The sequence below is a fragment of the Phragmites australis genome, chromosome 7 (genome assembly GCF_958298935.1).
Source record: "Phragmites australis chromosome 7, lpPhrAust1.1, whole genome shotgun sequence".
Classification (NCBI taxonomy): domain Eukaryota; kingdom Viridiplantae; phylum Streptophyta; class Magnoliopsida; order Poales; family Poaceae; genus Phragmites; species Phragmites australis.
The window spans coordinates 24,258,871-24,276,485 of record NC_084927.1 but is presented as its reverse complement, the minus strand read 5'-3'; the positions used below and the strand labels follow the sequence as shown (position 1 = coordinate 24,276,485).

The 17,615-nt window shown below is 47.6% G+C and overlaps 2 protein-coding genes across 3 annotated transcripts; both read left to right on the top strand.

Moving 5' to 3' along the window:
• Nucleotides 1-1,823: 1,823 nt before the first annotated feature.
• On the top strand, nucleotides 1,824-3,499 carry LOC133923512 (uncharacterized). Of its 2 annotated transcripts, XM_062368796.1 has the most exons (4): nucleotides 1,824-2,245; nucleotides 2,344-2,412; nucleotides 2,512-2,616; nucleotides 2,742-3,499. In XM_062368796.1, the coding sequence occupies exons 2-4, from the start codon at nucleotides 2,368-2,370 to the stop codon at nucleotides 2,841-2,843; spliced, it is 252 nt and encodes an 83-aa protein (XP_062224780.1). In that variant the 5' UTR covers nucleotides 1,824-2,245; nucleotides 2,344-2,367; the 3' UTR covers nucleotides 2,844-3,499. The 2 variants fall into 2 exon arrangements, with proteins under 2 accessions (XP_062224780.1, XP_062224779.1); XM_062368795.1 differs by lacking the exon at nucleotides 1,824-2,245 and having other exon boundaries at nucleotides 2,256-2,412; nucleotides 2,718-3,499.
• A 9,687-nt stretch (nucleotides 3,500-13,186) lies between these two features.
• On the top strand, nucleotides 13,187-17,318 carry LOC133924288 (putative 12-oxophytodienoate reductase 13). Its single transcript, XM_062369757.1, has 5 exons — nucleotides 13,187-13,487; nucleotides 13,994-14,637; nucleotides 15,388-15,668; nucleotides 16,047-16,196; nucleotides 16,468-17,318. Exons 2-5 carry the CDS (start codon nucleotides 14,579-14,581, stop codon nucleotides 17,082-17,084), a joined length of 1,107 nt encoding a protein of 368 aa, XP_062225741.1. The 5' UTR covers nucleotides 13,187-13,487; nucleotides 13,994-14,578; the 3' UTR covers nucleotides 17,085-17,318.
• Nucleotides 17,319-17,615: the final 297 nt, after the last annotated feature.

The following is a 17,615-nucleotide window of genomic DNA, read 5'->3' as shown; positions in this document are numbered from 1 at the left end:
CCTCACAAGATGTGATAAAGGTTCCTTGTCGCGTCTCTAAGTGCCCGAGGGCTACGATGCCTTCCACTCATGCTGAATCTAGGACTGACCCGATTAAGCTCCTCGATTAGTGACGAAGTCATCCTACCCTAGCTGAAGGAGGAAGCGAGTAACACTAAGCATGCTAGGTTATCGTTATCTCCTCGGTACGAGTTCCTAATAAGTCCCACCAATTTCATTTGCATTCTTTTTGTTTTTACTAACAAAAGAATAAGTTTCTATTCCTAAGCACATGTTATAGAAGAAAGCCTAAGCGGACTCGGCGATTCTCCGACTATCCACCGTGGCGGTTCGGAGTACTACTCAGAGATATGACCTTCTGTGCTGGTCCCATCATATTTTCTGCTCGAGATCTCTTCCGGCTCACATGGGGGTTGTTGGTACAAAATACCAAGAGAGCTGGTGCACTACACCGATAAATACACTCAGTTTCCAAACGCCATCATGATCTTTTTCTAGAAAAAGAGGAAAGAATCTATTCACCATCATGTAAAACTTCTACTGCGACAGTCCAACTTTTGAGCTTGGCCAGCGATGAGTCATATCTTCCTCGTACCTTTGAAAGGACGAGATGATATTTACATGCCGATTAGAAAATCTACCCGGATGGAACACATTCTCGAGGACTCGTTTGAGAACTCGGAGGCTTTCAAAATCCCGAGTAAGTGATCTGAGAACTCAGAGAACCTAGTTAGATGATTCACCATAATCGGTGACCCGAGTCTTACTCGATGACATGGTTGAAAAAAACTTATATTTGTTAGACATGTACTTGATCCATCGAAGCCTCATTTCACAATTGATAGGAGGGCTTGACGATGAATACTGAATAATTATCATATTCAGGCACCCTATGGTCTTTTGTAATTCTTTGGGGCATATCTCTATCTCGAGGAAGAGCATCTCTGGATAAAAGAAAACTACCCATAGACACCTAATACAGCTCGTAATCGGGAAGATTTATCTCCAAAAATAAGGAGGATTCCAAAGGAAGTATGACACTCACATATATATGAAGCTAAAGAGCCTTGCGGAGGACAAGTCATTAGAAGCGATACAAGTCTACACAAGCCAACAGAAGCCGAGAAAGAAAGTCGCCAATTAGATTTAGAGTCATCTAGGATAGCCACATACCTCCTTGTAACAGACTCGGATCAATACAGGATAAATAAGATGTATGATTATTATCCTCAGTGAGGTCCGAATATGTATAAACACCCCTCCCCCGGTGGGTTCTCCTGCAATTCGTCTACTCAAAGCACTTTCTAACTTCAACAAGTTCCTTAGAATAACGGTTCACAAATCATCAATACTTTTTTAATACTTTGATTGAACTTACTAAAACGATATAGCCATATTTGTCTTAAAAAATAGTTTCATAATATTATAATTTTACTATATTATGTATATATTTTATAGTTACGTCATAAGAATAACGTGCTAGTGACCATATTAATATCCAATATAACTCTCTTTTGTGATTGGAGGGAACAATATAATTTTCAGACACGTGGGTAAACAAACAAACAAAAAAAAGTGTGTTGGATGTAAAGGTTGGAGGGTGCTATAAAGCCATGTTTGGTTTGTAGACAAATCAATCCTCCTTAAAAAAAATTCTTTTTATGATCAGTCCTCGTCAAAGCTTTATTTGGCCATGATTTGACTAAGAATTGACAAGAATACATGACATATAATCATATGAGTAAGGAGACATGAACTGCTTAATATTTTCCAACCATTCTAATCAGTACCAAAAAAAAATAGCGAGGTCCAAAATGGCAAAATTGTCAAGAGAACATCTCGAGTTCTTTTTAGTTTTTATACCCAGGTACTTTTTACGCAAAACACCCGGAAAGTATCAAAATAACCCCTCGCTGCTCCAGCCCTCACCCTCTTCCTTCCTCTGCTCCTTCCCTCTTCCTTCCTCGAGGAGTGCAGAACCCGTTCCGCCGAGGCGAAGGTCGCCACGCAACTCTTCTATTATAGTCCTCCTCCTCCCCTCTACTGGACCGGCGTGGAGTGGACATCCGTCCGAACTTAGATTGTTTTCCTCTTTTGCTGGTAACAAAGCCTGCTTTGATTCATTGATCTATGAATGAGGTTTATGCCGGAGGATCTTTTGTTTGCTGTGAGAAACGAATCCTAATCATCCTTGCTTGGATGGATACCCAATCCATCCAGTTCGTTGATTTGTTTTCTGTGTGATGTGGGTACCAAATATCAGTATAGCTTTTTATTTTTCCAAAATATTGAAGGTTCAACAGAACCACCATTCCTTACCTAACATGGCCAGCGATCATGCAGGCTCACGTTTAAACATCTCTGGAGATGCATCCTCCACTAACCTTGCACAGGCATCCTATGTGTGCTGAGGTACCTTTGTGCTGATCTCTGGGTCTTTTTAAAGCTTTGGCATTTTAACTGTATATTTTGCGCAATTTTTCATACATCTAACGTCGATTTGTCACCCAGATTATTGAAGCATTTCAGAAGTGCCATGTGGATCACCCAGTCAAGAAGTTATTTGGCGAGTGCACAGATCTTAAGATTAAGCTAGACCAGTGCTTCCGGCAGGAGGTACGCAATTTTTTTTCCTGTGTTAGAATTGATACAAAAATTGATTTATTTGTTCCTCTATCAGAATCGATACTGCAAGTTTTCCACTTCCCTAAATGCAGTGTTACTCTCTTTGTAAAATTCAGAAAGCTTTGAAGAGGAAGGAAAACTTTCAAAAGAGCAAGAAATTTAAAGAACAGCTGCAGGCCTATAAAAAGGAGATGGCTGAGAAGGGCAAGGAATCATAACTTGGAATAGAGGGCGAGGACCCGGTGGCTTCAGTTGTGTACTTCACATATTTTACTGTTCAAAAGGTTACTATTGATGAACTAGAGGCTATAAGTAGTACATTGAACTTGGAGTTTTGAACTCTCTCCCGTGTGCCGTGGCTATCCTACTTATGTTCGGTCAGTTCTCAAAAATATATAGAAAAAAACCCGACCTTCTTGTTCAGTCAATTTTCAGTAACACTAGAAGCTCTATATAGCAGAGTAGCAGACGCAGACAACAAAGTTTGCACTATGTTGTATTGTAAGAACTATGTTCTAGAATAAGACTATCCAGATAATTATCAGCTGAAATGAGATTTTGCTTGAACGCCTGCAGAGACTATTTTGTTCTGTGGTGTCATACCAGCTATTAACATGTTGACATGGTTTATAGCTCATGGGATCATTGTCTGGTATTGGAATTGGCATTTAGTCATACATTGTTACATTTTCAGTGTTTGTTATTATAGTTCCTTAAGATTCTCTGCGATTGTTTAAAACCATCTAGGGTTTGTGAGCCTTCCTTTTTTATTTCTGAAATTTGTTGATGTGCCAACGTCCCCATCAGCACCCTTGAATAAGGATTAGGACGGATGTGGCACTCGAAAAGAGAAGTCAGGGACAGCTATGCACTGAATAACAATCAAAACGTTATTTTTTTGTTACTTTGCTTCTGGAATTTTCATGTTATATGAAAATACCATCTTGGATGGTAGCAAGGTACTGGGCGTTATATCGCAAGCCACTCAGGTTCCTTTCAGAGAGGAGTAGCATTAGCAATAGTATCAAGAGAGAAGAAAAGAAAAGATGTTACCTGTACCTATTCTGAGCCCAAATGGGAATTTTCGCGTTCTTTTTTTTCTCTAACGTGCAGGAGAGCTGCGTGTCATTATATTAAGAAAAAAGAGTTCAAATATAAAGCCGTACCAACGGCCGGATTAGTTTTACATTAACTACGCGCCACAAACTATTGACAATGACCACATGCTGGAAAGTCATCCCAACAGAGATCCCAACTCTACTGCCCCACCTAAACACCAAAGCCAAGTCTCATCGTTGATTTCCCGTGAAAGTGCTCTGACACTCGGCCGATCACCCTCGAAGACACACCGGTTGCGTAGCTTCCAAATCGACCAAGCCACCAGGATCACCAACGAGTTGAGACCCTGACAGCTTTCCTTGAAGACTCTGCGTTTAGCACGTCACCACCAATTCTGGAAGTTGATGTCGAGACCCCCTGGCGCCAACTCCTGTAGCCCAACGCGTCGCAATGCTTTGAACCAAACCTCTTTCGTGAAGACGCACTCCATCAGCAGGTGTTGCTGTCTACCTGATCACATAGGGGGCAGCATTGTGGGTGTTGTAGGCCTCTCCGCGCGAGGCGGTCTGCTGTCCAACCTATCAAGGGTGGCCAGCCAAATGAAGAGTCTAGCACACAAAGGTGCCCATGACTTCTAGATCCGCCTATATGGCTCGAAGGCAATGGCTCCCGTGAAGAACCTACAATACGCCGATCGCGTGGAGAACGCGCCCGACTCGCTCGGTGTCCACACAAGCTAGTCTGGGCAATCAGCCCGTATGACGAAGCCTTCCAGAGCATCCCAAAGCTGTAAGTAATCCACCAGCGCCGGTGCAGTGAGGTCGCCACTAATATCCTAAGTCCAAGCGTGCTCCTGCAAGCCCTCACAGATAGTTCACCTTCGAACAACCCTCCTCGCCACAAATGGAAGCAAGGTTGGCGCCAAATCCTTCAAGGAGTGACCAAGAAGCCATCGATCAGACCAAAATGATGTCGACCTTCCATCTCTGACCACTGTCACTGTTGATTGCGTAAACAACGCCTGGACGTTGGCATGGACAGTAATGTCAAATGTCACCCACGGTCGTTCTGGCTACGACTTCTACAGTCAGAGCCACCGCATCCGCAGAGGCCATCCAAGCAGCTCCAAGTTATGCAGACCGAGACCCTCAAGCTCCAGCGGCCAGCAAACCTAGCTCCAAGCTACAGTGTAATGCCCACCATGGATTTGCTTGCTTCCCTTCCAGAGAAAAGCCCTCCACCTCTTATCAATAGCCTTGAGCACCCATTTTGGCACATCGAGAGCCAAGAGCGTGTAGATGGGGACCGCCGTGAGCACAGAGCGAACAAGAATGGATCTCCCCGCGGTGTTCAACATACCCGTTTTCCATCCTGGCAGTAAGTCGTCCAATCTGTCGATGAGCGGTTGCAAGTCTGCCCTCCTCAGCTTGTGTATGGACAGAGGCAACCCCAAATATTTACATGGGAAGGTAGCGACTGCGCAGGGCAACTCCGAACAAACAATGTCCAGGTCACTATCCAGACATTGGATTGGAACAATAGAGCTCTTGCTCATATTAGTTCTCAAACCCGTCGCGACACCAAAGTAGTGAAGGATGGCCTTGGTTACTAAGATGTCCCGAGGTTTTGGTTGAATAAATAGAACAGCGTCATCTACATACATGGAGAGCCGGTGACCGATTTCTCTGTTCGCCAACGGATGTAGCAACCCCTTCTGGCCACCCGTGACAAACAATGAATTCAACACATCCATGACTAAGATAAACAGCATCGGAGACAATGGATCACCTTGACGGAGGCCACGATGATGCATAATCAACTCCCCTGGGCACCCATTTAGAAGGACTCATGTTGATGATGATGCCAACAGCATGCACAACATGTTTCTCCACTTAGGACTGAATCCTAAGTGCATCAGAACCTCCAACAAGAAGGACCAGGACCCGAGGCTTCTTCTATTTGTGAAGGAATCTGGCCATCTGCTAGACAAGTAGGAAATTGTCATGGATGCAGCAACCTTTGATGAAAGTGCTTTGGTTCACGGAGACCATCGAAGATAGTTTTGGCGCAAGGCGGTTAGCTAAGATCTTGGTGACCAACTTCGCGAAACTATGAACCAAGCTAATAGGTCTAAAATCCCGCACATGCTCGACGCGTGGCGTTTTAGGATCAGAACCAAGAATGCTGAGTTCAAGATGTGCAACTTTCTGCCGTCACCATCATGCAACGCTTGCAACGTGGCCAAGACATCATCTTTGATCACTGGCCAACATTCCTTGTAGAACCTCCCTGTGAAGCCGTCTGGACCGGGCGCTTTGTCAAGCGGCAACCGTCTTATAGTTTCCCACACTTCATCCACCTCAAACGGAAGCTCCAGAGCTCCTAGGTCAAAGGAAGCAGGATGAAAGGATTGAAGGTTGAGGGTAACTTGCCGATGGTGCGGGGAGCCCAAAATCTCATTGTAGAACCTCCAGACCTCACGCTCCTTTTCTTCTAGGGAACTCAGGATCCGATCGTCCACCTTGAGCGAAGCTACAAAGTTCTTTCGCTTTTGATATCTGGCTTGGAAATGAAAGAAGGCCGTGTTGGCATCACCATTGTGCAGCTAGGAGATTCTCTACCAGGAACGTGCAATGGTGCGCTGAAGGGATGCTAGGGCCAGGCAGTGCTTCTTCAAACGACGGCACAGCCATGTCTCTAAACGTGACAAGGACCGGTTGTCCTGCGCAATGTCCAGTTGATGGAGAAGCTCGCGAGCAAGGTGCAGCTGATAGGTTACGCTGCCGATTTTGCGCTGGTTCCATGCATGTAGACTCCGAGCAAGGCCATTGAACTTCAACGCGAGGCGATGAACCAGGCAGATGGTGTCCACCGTTGTCGATCAAGCCTGAATCACCGCATCCTGGAAGCCATCGAGACTAGGCCAAAAGCTGTCAAAATGAAACCACCCTTTCCCCCTTATGTTGTCCTTGAGACCCAAGAGAAGGGGGTAGTGGTCCAAAATTCCCGACGCGGAGCTCTGGAGCAGACAAATAGGAAAGATTTGATCCCACTCGGTTGTGCAGAGTACCCGGTCCAAATGAACTAGCATCGGTGAAGATCGTTCATTGGACCAAGTGTATCTGCGACCCAAAAGCTCGATCTCGAGCAACTTAAGATCATCCAGGAGGCGGAGAAAATGACCCATCATATCAGGATCCACATTGTTGTTGTTCTTATCACCCGACCTATAAATCATGTTGAAGTCGCCCACCATAGCCCAAGGCTTTGGGCATCCAGAGCGGACCTGGCGCAGCTCCTGCAGGAAGAGAAGTTTCTCTGCATCCATCTGTGGACCATAAACACTCGTGAGCCACCAATGTCAGCCATCCATGCCCATGAACTGAACAGATACAAAGAAGGAATCAATCCTGGACGAAATGGCTATGCACACAGACCCCTTCTAGGCAACGAGCATTCCCCCTCACGAGCCAGTGGCCGACAAGGCGACATGTTGGTCAAACTCTGACCCAATAGCAGATAGAAGGATTCTGGCGGACATTACCGCTATCTTCATCTCTTGGAAGCAGACGATATCAGGCCTTGTGGTGACTACGACACTGCGCACCAAGTCACGGCGTGCATGGTTGTTCAAACCTCCCACATTCCAAATTAGAATATTTGAAGGATCCATATCAAGAACCAAGATAAAGACGACCAACCGACCCATACATAAAGGCAATACAATCAACATCTACGGTGAGGAAGTCAGTGGACCAAACTTCCTCCTCTTCCGGCACCGTCCAACCAAAGAGCGCAGCAAGTGCAACCAGATGTGCACAGGAGAGCGGCCTACTAAAGAGGCTAGCGTACTAATCATGTGCGTCCTGACCAATGCCATCCTCATCAGCCAAAACCCCCAACTTCTTCATAAGCAACGCCTGCGCTCGTCGGACAACATGAGCATGGGGAGCGCGGCCCGCCAACCGGCTGCTCCGATGGCAAGGGATCTCCGATGCAGACGAAGTCTTAGGGCGAGACCTGGTCATGGGAGGCACCTCAAGCATAGACGAAGTGGGCATGGACACTCGGGCGAAGAACTCAGCTTTTGTGAGGCTTGGATGCAGCAACGACGACATCGTAGGCACAGGCGTGGCTGAGAACAATGGCGTAAGGGCAGGTGGCAGAGATGACGGCGGCGTAGGAGTAGAAACTAACAACTGCATTGTAGACTCGGACAAACGCGACGACGACGATGTGCGAATATGCGCTCCCCTTGAGCGACGCCTACAGTAGACCAGGGAGCAAATCTTGGGCGCGTAAACCCGCAATTGGCGAAACAAGAGCGTGTTCGCGCGCCGGGCACCCCCAGACCTTCCAGTCAGGTGGGTCGTGGGCATCGGATCCTGGGGGAGCTGTAGAGGCAGGCCCAGAAGCATCTCCCCCGGTGTACAGAGCGACCCAGGATGGCCCGCATCAGGGGACGGGGAGTCAGCGGTGTTCCCATCCACAACGCATAGCACGAACCCTCAAGGTGGTGGAGAGACGGGAGGCGCACAAGCGACTTCCAAAGGGTTTGAACCAGGGCTGATGGAGTGGGCATCTGAACCGAACCACCCAAAGTAGCCTTTTCAGGGGTTGCAGAGCAGGGGCTTGGTCGAAAGCTCGGGGACACGAGATTCCTTGGGGTCATGTGAATCAATCCATCCGCGGTAGATGATAGCGCGTGACCCATTAAGGAGAATTTCGCCACCATCAGATCGCAAGCCAACGACGTCAGGGCGCTATGCTGGTCGACCATGGCCTCCCACTCTAGGGGGACCATGCGGTGCACACGACGAGGACCAGAGGAACCTTCCTCGCCCATAGGGTCCCAAGTGACTGGGGGAAGGGCTCAGTGCAAGGTTATACTCAACAGCGACTATGTCCGATGGTTCGTTCCGCACGTGAAGCACAGCACGTAGTCCGAGGATGAGGCGACCGAACCAAAGCGGGGCCGCTAGGGACCAGCCTAGGCCTGCCACGGGCGAGTAGCCAACTCCCCCCGGCGGTGAGTTCGTGGCCCACTGAACTCTGGCAATGGACGGAAACGAAACACCGCCAACACCAGTACCGCCAAAGTCATTCCCTACCTACGGGCCCTGGAATTCCGTGCGCTTCGGCCAGGGCTTGGATTGGCAACGCTGCTGGAACCTGAGGCAACTGTCGCCGTTGCTATCCCAAGTATTCGGCAGTGTGCCATCGTCGGAGGAGTTTGAAGGCGAGTGCCGGTCCTGGATTTCCCTGAGGAGGATGGTGACCATATAATTGAGATAGGGCTATTTTGAGTGAATAATCTCCTTCGGCCGTAGAAAAAGGCCCGCCTCGACGTACTCCTCCGCAGGCTCGGGTACGATAAGTGTCACTACTGTCGGGACGAGGTCCGGGTCAATTCACCAAGCGACCACACTGTAACAACTCAAATCCTCCATGGCGACGGTAGCCGGCTTCGGTTGTAGATCGGCACATGGAGAGCCCAAGATGCGTTCTACCATGGAGAGACACCACGCATGCGCCAAAATCCCCCTGAGTTTCACCAACAGGCGAAACAGCATAGCTCCCGCGGCCGCAGAGGACTGGCGCGTCCACGGCCGGAGGCTCAGCTGGAAAGGCGACCCGACAAGGAAGGTGGAGTGAAGAACGCGATCATGGATCCGCGGGTCACGGAAGGTAATCAGGAAATCCTCCAGGAAACCTCGACGGACCGAGAAGTCGCCAGCATCGACTCTGAAGGTGGACTCCAAATACGACCGAACTTGCAGTGTGGACACCGGGGGTCTAGTGCCCACCACTAGCGCCAACAACGCGCTAGAAAGCTCCGTCTCATCTCGGATCAGCTCCCCAGAACGGGGAATGAGACGGAGTTGGTGACGCGGCCAGTGCGACGAGGGGCCATGGACTGACCCGGTAGGCGAAGGTGCACAAATGGGGGGGTGGCGAGAAGGCCCGACCGGTGGACTGGGAGGCATCTAACAGCGTGAGGGAAAGCACCGACAGCAACGGCGGAGAGGCGAGCAGAGGCTAACCCGCTGAGTTGGAAGGCACAGGTGATGGTGGACGAGTGCGATGGAGCAAGCGACCGAACCACCCTGGCGCTGGCGCTGGAGGAAGGCATGCGGCCTGAGTGACTTGCGGCCTTGACGAGGACCTCGGTAAGGACCGAGGCCGCTTGCACTGATGAGCCTGGTGGCCTTCCTGCCGGCACCGAAGGCAGCGCGACAGGTTCGAGCAGGCCACCGCGACATGGTCGGTGGCAAGGCAATTGAAGCACTTCCCGACCAAATTAGCAGAAACCGAACGCGAGGATGAAGGCGGCCGATGGCGCGGAGCTCGGGTCCAACTCTTCTTCTTCCTGATGACTTGTTTCCAACCGTCAGCATCAACGACCGAGGTGCGCGAGGTCTGCCGGCCAGGAGTGGGGCTCACTGCACTAGATGACAAAGGCTGCGAACGCGGCGGGCTAGACGCCTTGTCTGGGAGATGTAGAAGCTCCGCCCGCATCGCGATAGCTAAGAACCCGCCAAAGAGCGATGACCGGCCCTACTGGTCCATGGGGGGAGCGCTCCCCGTTGCGGCGACCAGGAAGGGTGACGGGCGGGACTGTCACGCCCGGTTTTTCAAAAGAACAACCAGGTGTATTCCACATGTATGCCAAGATCAGTTTCATCATACATACGGTGACATATCAGTGATATACAGTTCTATATCGAACAAAAACAACTTTATTGAAACAATTACCAGAGTTTTGAACAGCAGCGGAAAAACTCGAGAAAACTCCAACGAAAGTTTTAGGACACACCACAGGCAATCGACTGGGGGCAACGTGACCTAGGACGCTCCATCTTCATTGTAGTCTTCAGCTTCATTGATCTCTGTGTAGTCTCCTCCCACTGAGTAGCATTTATTTTTGGAAATAGCAAGTGTGAGTACATATCGTACTCCGCAAGTGTAGAAAAATATGACATGAGGGTTTAAGTCAAGAAAAAGTTAGACACTGGTTTACTGCACTAAGCAACATTAACCTACAACTCCCAGAATCAGGCATCCTATGTACTAGGTGTGAAGACACAACTTAAACAAGAAGAACAGCTCATCGGATTCCATCCGACTACCAAACTCACCAGGTGTCACATATCTAGCTACCAACTCATCGGGAGTTCCACCACCCGACTACCCAAACCAACCCTTAAGATTCCCATCTAATCATGAAGAAGTCCAAGCCGCTCTTGACCGTGAGCACGGCTGATCGATCAGTTTTATTACTCTGCAGAGTTTGCACACTTTACCCACGAGTCGTGATTCCCATTTTGCTTCACACTTCCGGGGTGTAGAGCCGGGGTCTCACTACAAGGCTGTTACAAAGCGCCTCCAAATCTATAAGCACCCACTAAGGTTTCACCGCTAACAGGGATTCCATCCACTGCAGAGGCCCCCTCTTGTGCCACTTAACCGTCCATTGGTGCGTACAGAATATGAAGGGCACTAATTACTTAGCCAGGCCGTACCCATATAGGCCTCATGGTTGTGCTGTAATGCCGGGTTACAGGCTTCAAGAACCGGTCCTTAGGACCCCACACAGGAACAGACACATTCCTAACGTGCGGCACAACACATGCGCCTTTATGCACCATCCACATAACAACCATCCTGTTAGGATCCCTATTCCATGTTGCTACGAAAGATTACCATACCCAATTCATGTTGCATAATCGGTAGTCATGTTTAACTTCTAACCCAACCAGGACAGCGACTAGCATATCTACCATTTTCTTCCCATGACTCATTAATGGCGACAAGGATATTCAGACAAAAGCTAGTAAACCCTATTCTTAGGTTTCCAATTTAGACAAGCATGCAATGAAGGATAAACAACTAACATAAATTCCTAAAAAAAATAGGTGCAAGATGTTCAAGGACACTTGCCTCCTTCCGAAGTGCTGCTCAGTGTTGTCGAAATCTTGATCTTGAAGTCACTCGAACTGTTCCAGAACGTCATCGACTAATCGCAGGAACTTCTGACAAACAACACAAAGAAAACACTAAGAACAGTGCACCAAACAGAAGCAAGGCGCTATAAAAAGCCTACTAACGGAAAGTACTCGCTGCTACGATCGCGGGAGCGCGAGAATCGCCTAAATCGGAGCTCGTATGGAAAAGTTACACTAATTCTACTATACAGGGGCTTATGTGCAAAGTTCAGGGACCTAAACATAATTATCCTAAAATTCAGGGGTCTAAATGCAATTATCCTAAAGTCCAGGGGCCTAATTGCAATTATCCTAAAGTCCAGGGGCCTAATTGCAATTATTCTAAAGTCCAGGGGCCTAATTGCAATTTTCCAGAACTATCTAAGGGCCTTTATGCAAAAACAGTAAAGCCTAGGGGTTTCCTTGCAAATTTCCCTAATTTCAGAGAATAGGTGGAATTATTTTTATATTGAAAATCCTATTTAATACGCAAGGCTGACGTCACTGGCTGACTGGGCAGCTGACTGGGCATCCAGGGCTGACTTGGCTCTGCCACGCAGGACAGGAACATCCACGTGGCGCGCTGACGTGTCTTGACTGCTGACTGGATTAAAGAGGACACGTGGCGGCTTTCTACTGGTTTGCGAAAGGGTATTCTGCGATCTAATCAGGAGCGTTCAAAGGGGATCCGACGGCTAACCTTGAATCTTCCTCCTCGGGTTGGCGGCGCGAGCTCAGGGTGGCGGTGCTTGACCAGAGAGTCGCCGGAGTTGAGCTCCGGTGGCCGGACTTCGACGGCGAGCGGCGAAATACGGAGAGGAGACGACGGCGAACCCGATTGAGCAACACGTCCACGTCGGGGCGGCTTCCAACGGCTCGGCGACGGCGAGAGGCGGCGGCGGGATCGGAGCTCGGTGAAGGTGCCGCTGCGACGACGGAGCTCAATCGGCGGTCGGGAAATCTTCTAGGGAGGCATGTGAAGACGGAGGAGGCATCAATCGACCGTAATATGGCTCGGGGAGCGCTGACGACGGAGAGAAGCGGCGGCGCTTACCGGTGTGCGATGAAGGCTCAGTCTGGCGGCGGAGATGCGTCGGCAAGCAGCGAAACGGGCTCCTCCCGCTACTGCGAAGCTGCCGGCGCGCTCGGTCGCGAGAGAGAGAGGAGGGGAAAAGCTCAGCGCGGCGGCTATGGCGCTCGGCGAGCTCGGAGGCAGCGGAGATGCACGGTGCGGTGAGGGGGGGGGAAAGCGGCGCTGCAGGGCTTTATAGGCGAGGGCGGGCACGGGTGGTTGCGCAGGAGCAGCGCGTAGGTTGGGCGGCGCGGCGGATTCGGATTCGGCGCGCGGCAGCTGCGGGATCGGTTTGGATACGGGCGCGGGGCGGGGCGGCGCGGTGGAGAGGAAGGTGCCGACAGGCGGGGCCCTCTGGTCAGCTGCGCGCGCGCGGGTGTGGGCTGGGCCGGAAGCAGACGGAGGCTGGGTTGGGCCGAGCGGTAAAACGGGCGTCACAGGGACGCAATCGGCCCGTCGGAGTTAGCAGTTAAGGCCGACGAAGGGCTGAACAACAGCCATTCCGGCAAATCGACCCCAGCGGGCGGGAGCTCAGCCGTCGGGCTAAATAGAGTGGCATGGGGGTTGAGGGTGGATGGTGTGGCTGGTGCCTCGGCCAGCGGCCCAAAGGGGGAGCGACCATGGGGGCCGCCGGTGCGGCTGGTGGCTGAGGGCGGCGAGGAGGGATTTGGGTTTATAGGGAGGGGGTGTACGGAATGAGAGCTCACGCCCATCTTCCTCCTCTGAATTTTCGTGTTCTCACACAGGTCAGTACTCAGTAATGACCTTGTTACATTTCTCTTCTTCATTTCTTTCTTTTTTGACTTTTGATGCATAAATGTTGTTTTTTTGGTCTGCGAATTTATCACATTTGTCCATGTGATGATTTGAAGCTTTCCTTTTCTTCTTATTAAATTAGAATAACTATACACCTCAACCTACTTTCAGCAATGCCCTGTAATGAATACATGATGCTTGTTTGTTATATTTCCCCTCCCTTCTTTTTTCTCTTGGAACTTTTCATGCATCAACTGCCTGTTGTTGACCCCAAAATTCATCACAAGAAGAAGCTTTCATTTTTGTCTTATTAATTGAATAGAACTTTTACCTCAATATGCTTTCAGTTGCGCTGCAATGCATTGGAAGAAATGCATGATATATTGATATGTATAATGATAATCATGCTTCATACTTACATATCGTGTATGAACTGGTATATCTGTATTAAACATAACTATTTTTCTTCTCTGCACCTTGCTGCATTTCTCTGCAGATTGAGATCAAGGATGTTTAGAGAACATTGTAATGTTTTTCCCCAGAAGTTCAGCAATTTAGAACATTACAAGCATGATGTATTTTAGAAAAGGATATTTAATTAACATGATAACATGTAAATCTTAACTTGATTCAACATTCAATTCATAATTTCAATGTTTTGTTTTCTCAAAATATATGTAGAACTTGTGGGCACTAAATGTTAGGTACAAAAAGAACTTTAACTTTTGTGAGAAGTTCACCGGTCAAAATCAAAGAGGCAAACGATATTATTATCTTTAAATGAGAATGGGGGTTTGAACCTATGACCTCAACCACCGGTCTTGTCCAGTTGTGCTCAAGCACTAGTACCCTGGAAATTTGTTTATGTACCACCTGCCTACCTCCCCACCAGCATCCCTTTATATGGGTGTGGCATTTGCCCCTTCAAGGCACTCACAAAGAAGAATCCTGACAATTGTCGAGAACCAGTAGATTATCTGTTACTTTGCCTCTGAGGGAGGTAATGTACTAGATGTTTAAAGCGAGCCACTCCCAGGTTCCTCTTGGAGAGCAGTAACAGAGGAGCAAGAAGGGAGGAATCATGGAGTCTATACCTCTTCTGAGTCCTTACGAAACAGGAAAATTCAGGTTTTCACACAGGTTAGTTGGACAACCTTTTCCACCAGAGTTTCAGTAAATTTGGATGGCTTCATTTGTCAATTTATAATATTTCTTTGCTTTCTTCTGTTCAAATTTTCTCATGCATCAGTTGTATTATTGATCTGCAAATTTCTCACCTCTTTCATGGAGATAATCTAAAGTTTGATGTTTCTTCAGTTTATTCAATAGTTTGTTTTAACCTATGTGTACTTTGTTCTGGAATTCACTGGGAGAAATAGGTGTGTATGATATTAACTATTCCTCATACAGACACATGTTGTATGAATATAGTATATGCTGACTCAAAATTATTCTTCCTTTCTGCTGCATGTTATCTGCCTTTGAGGTAAACAATTTTTGGTCTCTTGGTAAATATTTTCCGGAACTGTGATGAATTGATGATATTGAGACAAGCAGGATATTGCTTGAAATGGTATAAAGATTAATGTTAATCTCGGAATCTTAAGATGATTGGACTCTCATATTCAATGTTTTGGTATGGTCATAGTGAATGTATGAATTGTGTTACCTAAATGTTGGGATGAAAAGATCTTGTTTTCTGTGAGCATTTCAGTCAAAATCAAACATATGAACAACCATGTCCTACACGTAATGATCCTTTAGGATCATGAAAAAAATCGTGGAAGACCCTATTAAAAGTCTTCTGACTACCTGCATTGCATTTGGACATGATAAATAGCATACCACAGAACTATCTGTCGTCTTCTTTATGTTCACTTCTTCATGCAGAATTGTGCTGGCACCATTAACAAGATCCAGATCATATGGCAATCTTCCACAATCGCATGCCATACTGTACTACTCTCAGAGGTCTACAAAGGGGGGCCTTCTCATTTCTGAAGCCACAGGCGTGTCATCTGATGCTCAAGGGATGAGTTTAATTCCGCACACCCCGGGCATATGGACCAAGGAACAAGTAGAAGCCTGGAAGCCTGTTGTGGATGCGGTGCATGCGAAGGGTGGGATATTCTTCTGTCAGATTTGGCATGTAGGAAGAGCATCTGATATGGGTAAATGTTTCTTGCATGATCCCTTCCATTTCTTATCTTAACCACCATTATGAATGTAATGGTGTTTGGGCAATGCTGTGCTCTTGTGACACTTGACACTACCCTTCACCTGCAACATATGCTTTAAACTTAATTTGAGTATATTTGGTTCCATCATAGCATTGTTATTGGCCATCATTTGTGTCTTCTGCTGCAAGGAATCTTCTTTTCAGGTTTGGTGCAACCACAGGAACTTCACCTACCCTCTTTCTGCTCCAAAGCTGAACTGAAAAACTAATTATTTTATTAACGTCTCTACTCTTTTCATTCAACTAAAGTAGTTCACAATATTTTGAACCAACAATGACTCTGAGGGATGGTTATCTTTTCTTTTGCCAGAGAAAGAACCCATCTCAAGCACAGATAAGCCAGTGGCAAAGAATGAAGATGACCACATGAATTTCTCCATCCCAAGACGCTTAACTGTAGAAGAAATCCCTGATGTAGTCAATCATTTTAGAATTGCTGCAAGAAATGCTATGGATGCTGGTAAGTTGATATTTAACGAAAGTGAAAAATAGAAGCAAGAAAACCATCTATTACTACGTTTTTGCAGTTACTATCATGGTCAAATTTATCTCCTGAAAATAACTACTACTGCAAAAAATAAAGTAATTCAAGGTGTGGTCGATTTCTCTAAGGTAGGTTCTTGATTTGCTCGTTCAAAATTGTTAGATATTCTATGACCTTGCTGTACCCTCTAAAACATGTACCAGGACCTGACATGGTTAACATCACAATATGTACATATCTCATGCAGGGTTTGATGGGGTTGAAATTCATGGTGCGAATGGCTTCCTTGTTGAGCAATTCATGAAAGATAGTGTCAATGACCGTACCGACAAGTATGGAAGCAGCCTGCAAAACCGCTGTCGCTTTGCCCTTGAGGTAGTTGAAGCCGTGGCGGCTGAGATTGGGTCTGACCGTGTCGGGATCCGCCTCTCTCCTTATGCCAACTACCTTGGCTGCCATGACTCGGACCCAGATGCGTTGGGTGTCTACATGGCTCAGGAACTGAACAGATACAACATCCTGTACTGTAATGCGGTGGAACCTGAGATGGTCATGGTAGACGGCAAGATGCAGATCCCGCACAGGCTGCATGAAATGAGAAAGGCCTTCAACGGAATGTTCATGGTTGGTGGGGGTTACGACAGGGAGGAGGGGAACAGAGTTGTGGCTGATGGATACGCTGACATGGTCGTATATGGTCGCTTGTTCTTGGCTAATGCTGACCTGCCGAGGCGATTCCATTTGAATGCACCTCTGAACAAGTACGATCGATCGACATTCTATTCCGATGATCCTGTTGTTGGTTACACAGATTACCCGTTTCTTGAGGACTTGCCAGCGAGTTCTACAAGCGGGGAGATCTGAATTGCCTTGGTGCGACTTCTTGCTCCAGGAATCTGGGAGCAGGCTTGCTGCATCATTGGAAAGCAACATTTGGAGGTTCTTCATTGGATGCTGTTGTTTTTTACGTTTCGTTGGTATGAAACTGATTTGAACTAATTCGGGTTTATAAGGTACTTCAACAAATGAATTGATGGTTTGGTGATAGATATATTAAATGTTAAGGTAGTGCAAAAGGAGCAAAGGGTTCTTGGCAAATTATAGCCATTGTTATGCCTTCGCGAGACCTGAAAGTTCCATCATGTATCTGTTGGGGAAATATCTTAGCTTACAGACATCACGAAGAAGACGCCATAAGGAGCCCATCCAGAGCCATCAGGCTTCGGACTCCCTAAAGAGGCTAAAAATTCTCGGAGGCCGTATACCTCTCTGGCCAAAGCCTCTCGAGATATGAGAAGTAGCTGACCTTTGAAGAAAATATCTGCAAAAGGAAAACATCAATTGCAATTGGTCCGATACGAAATGTCTGACAGTTATTGTCGGTGTAAGTGGTGG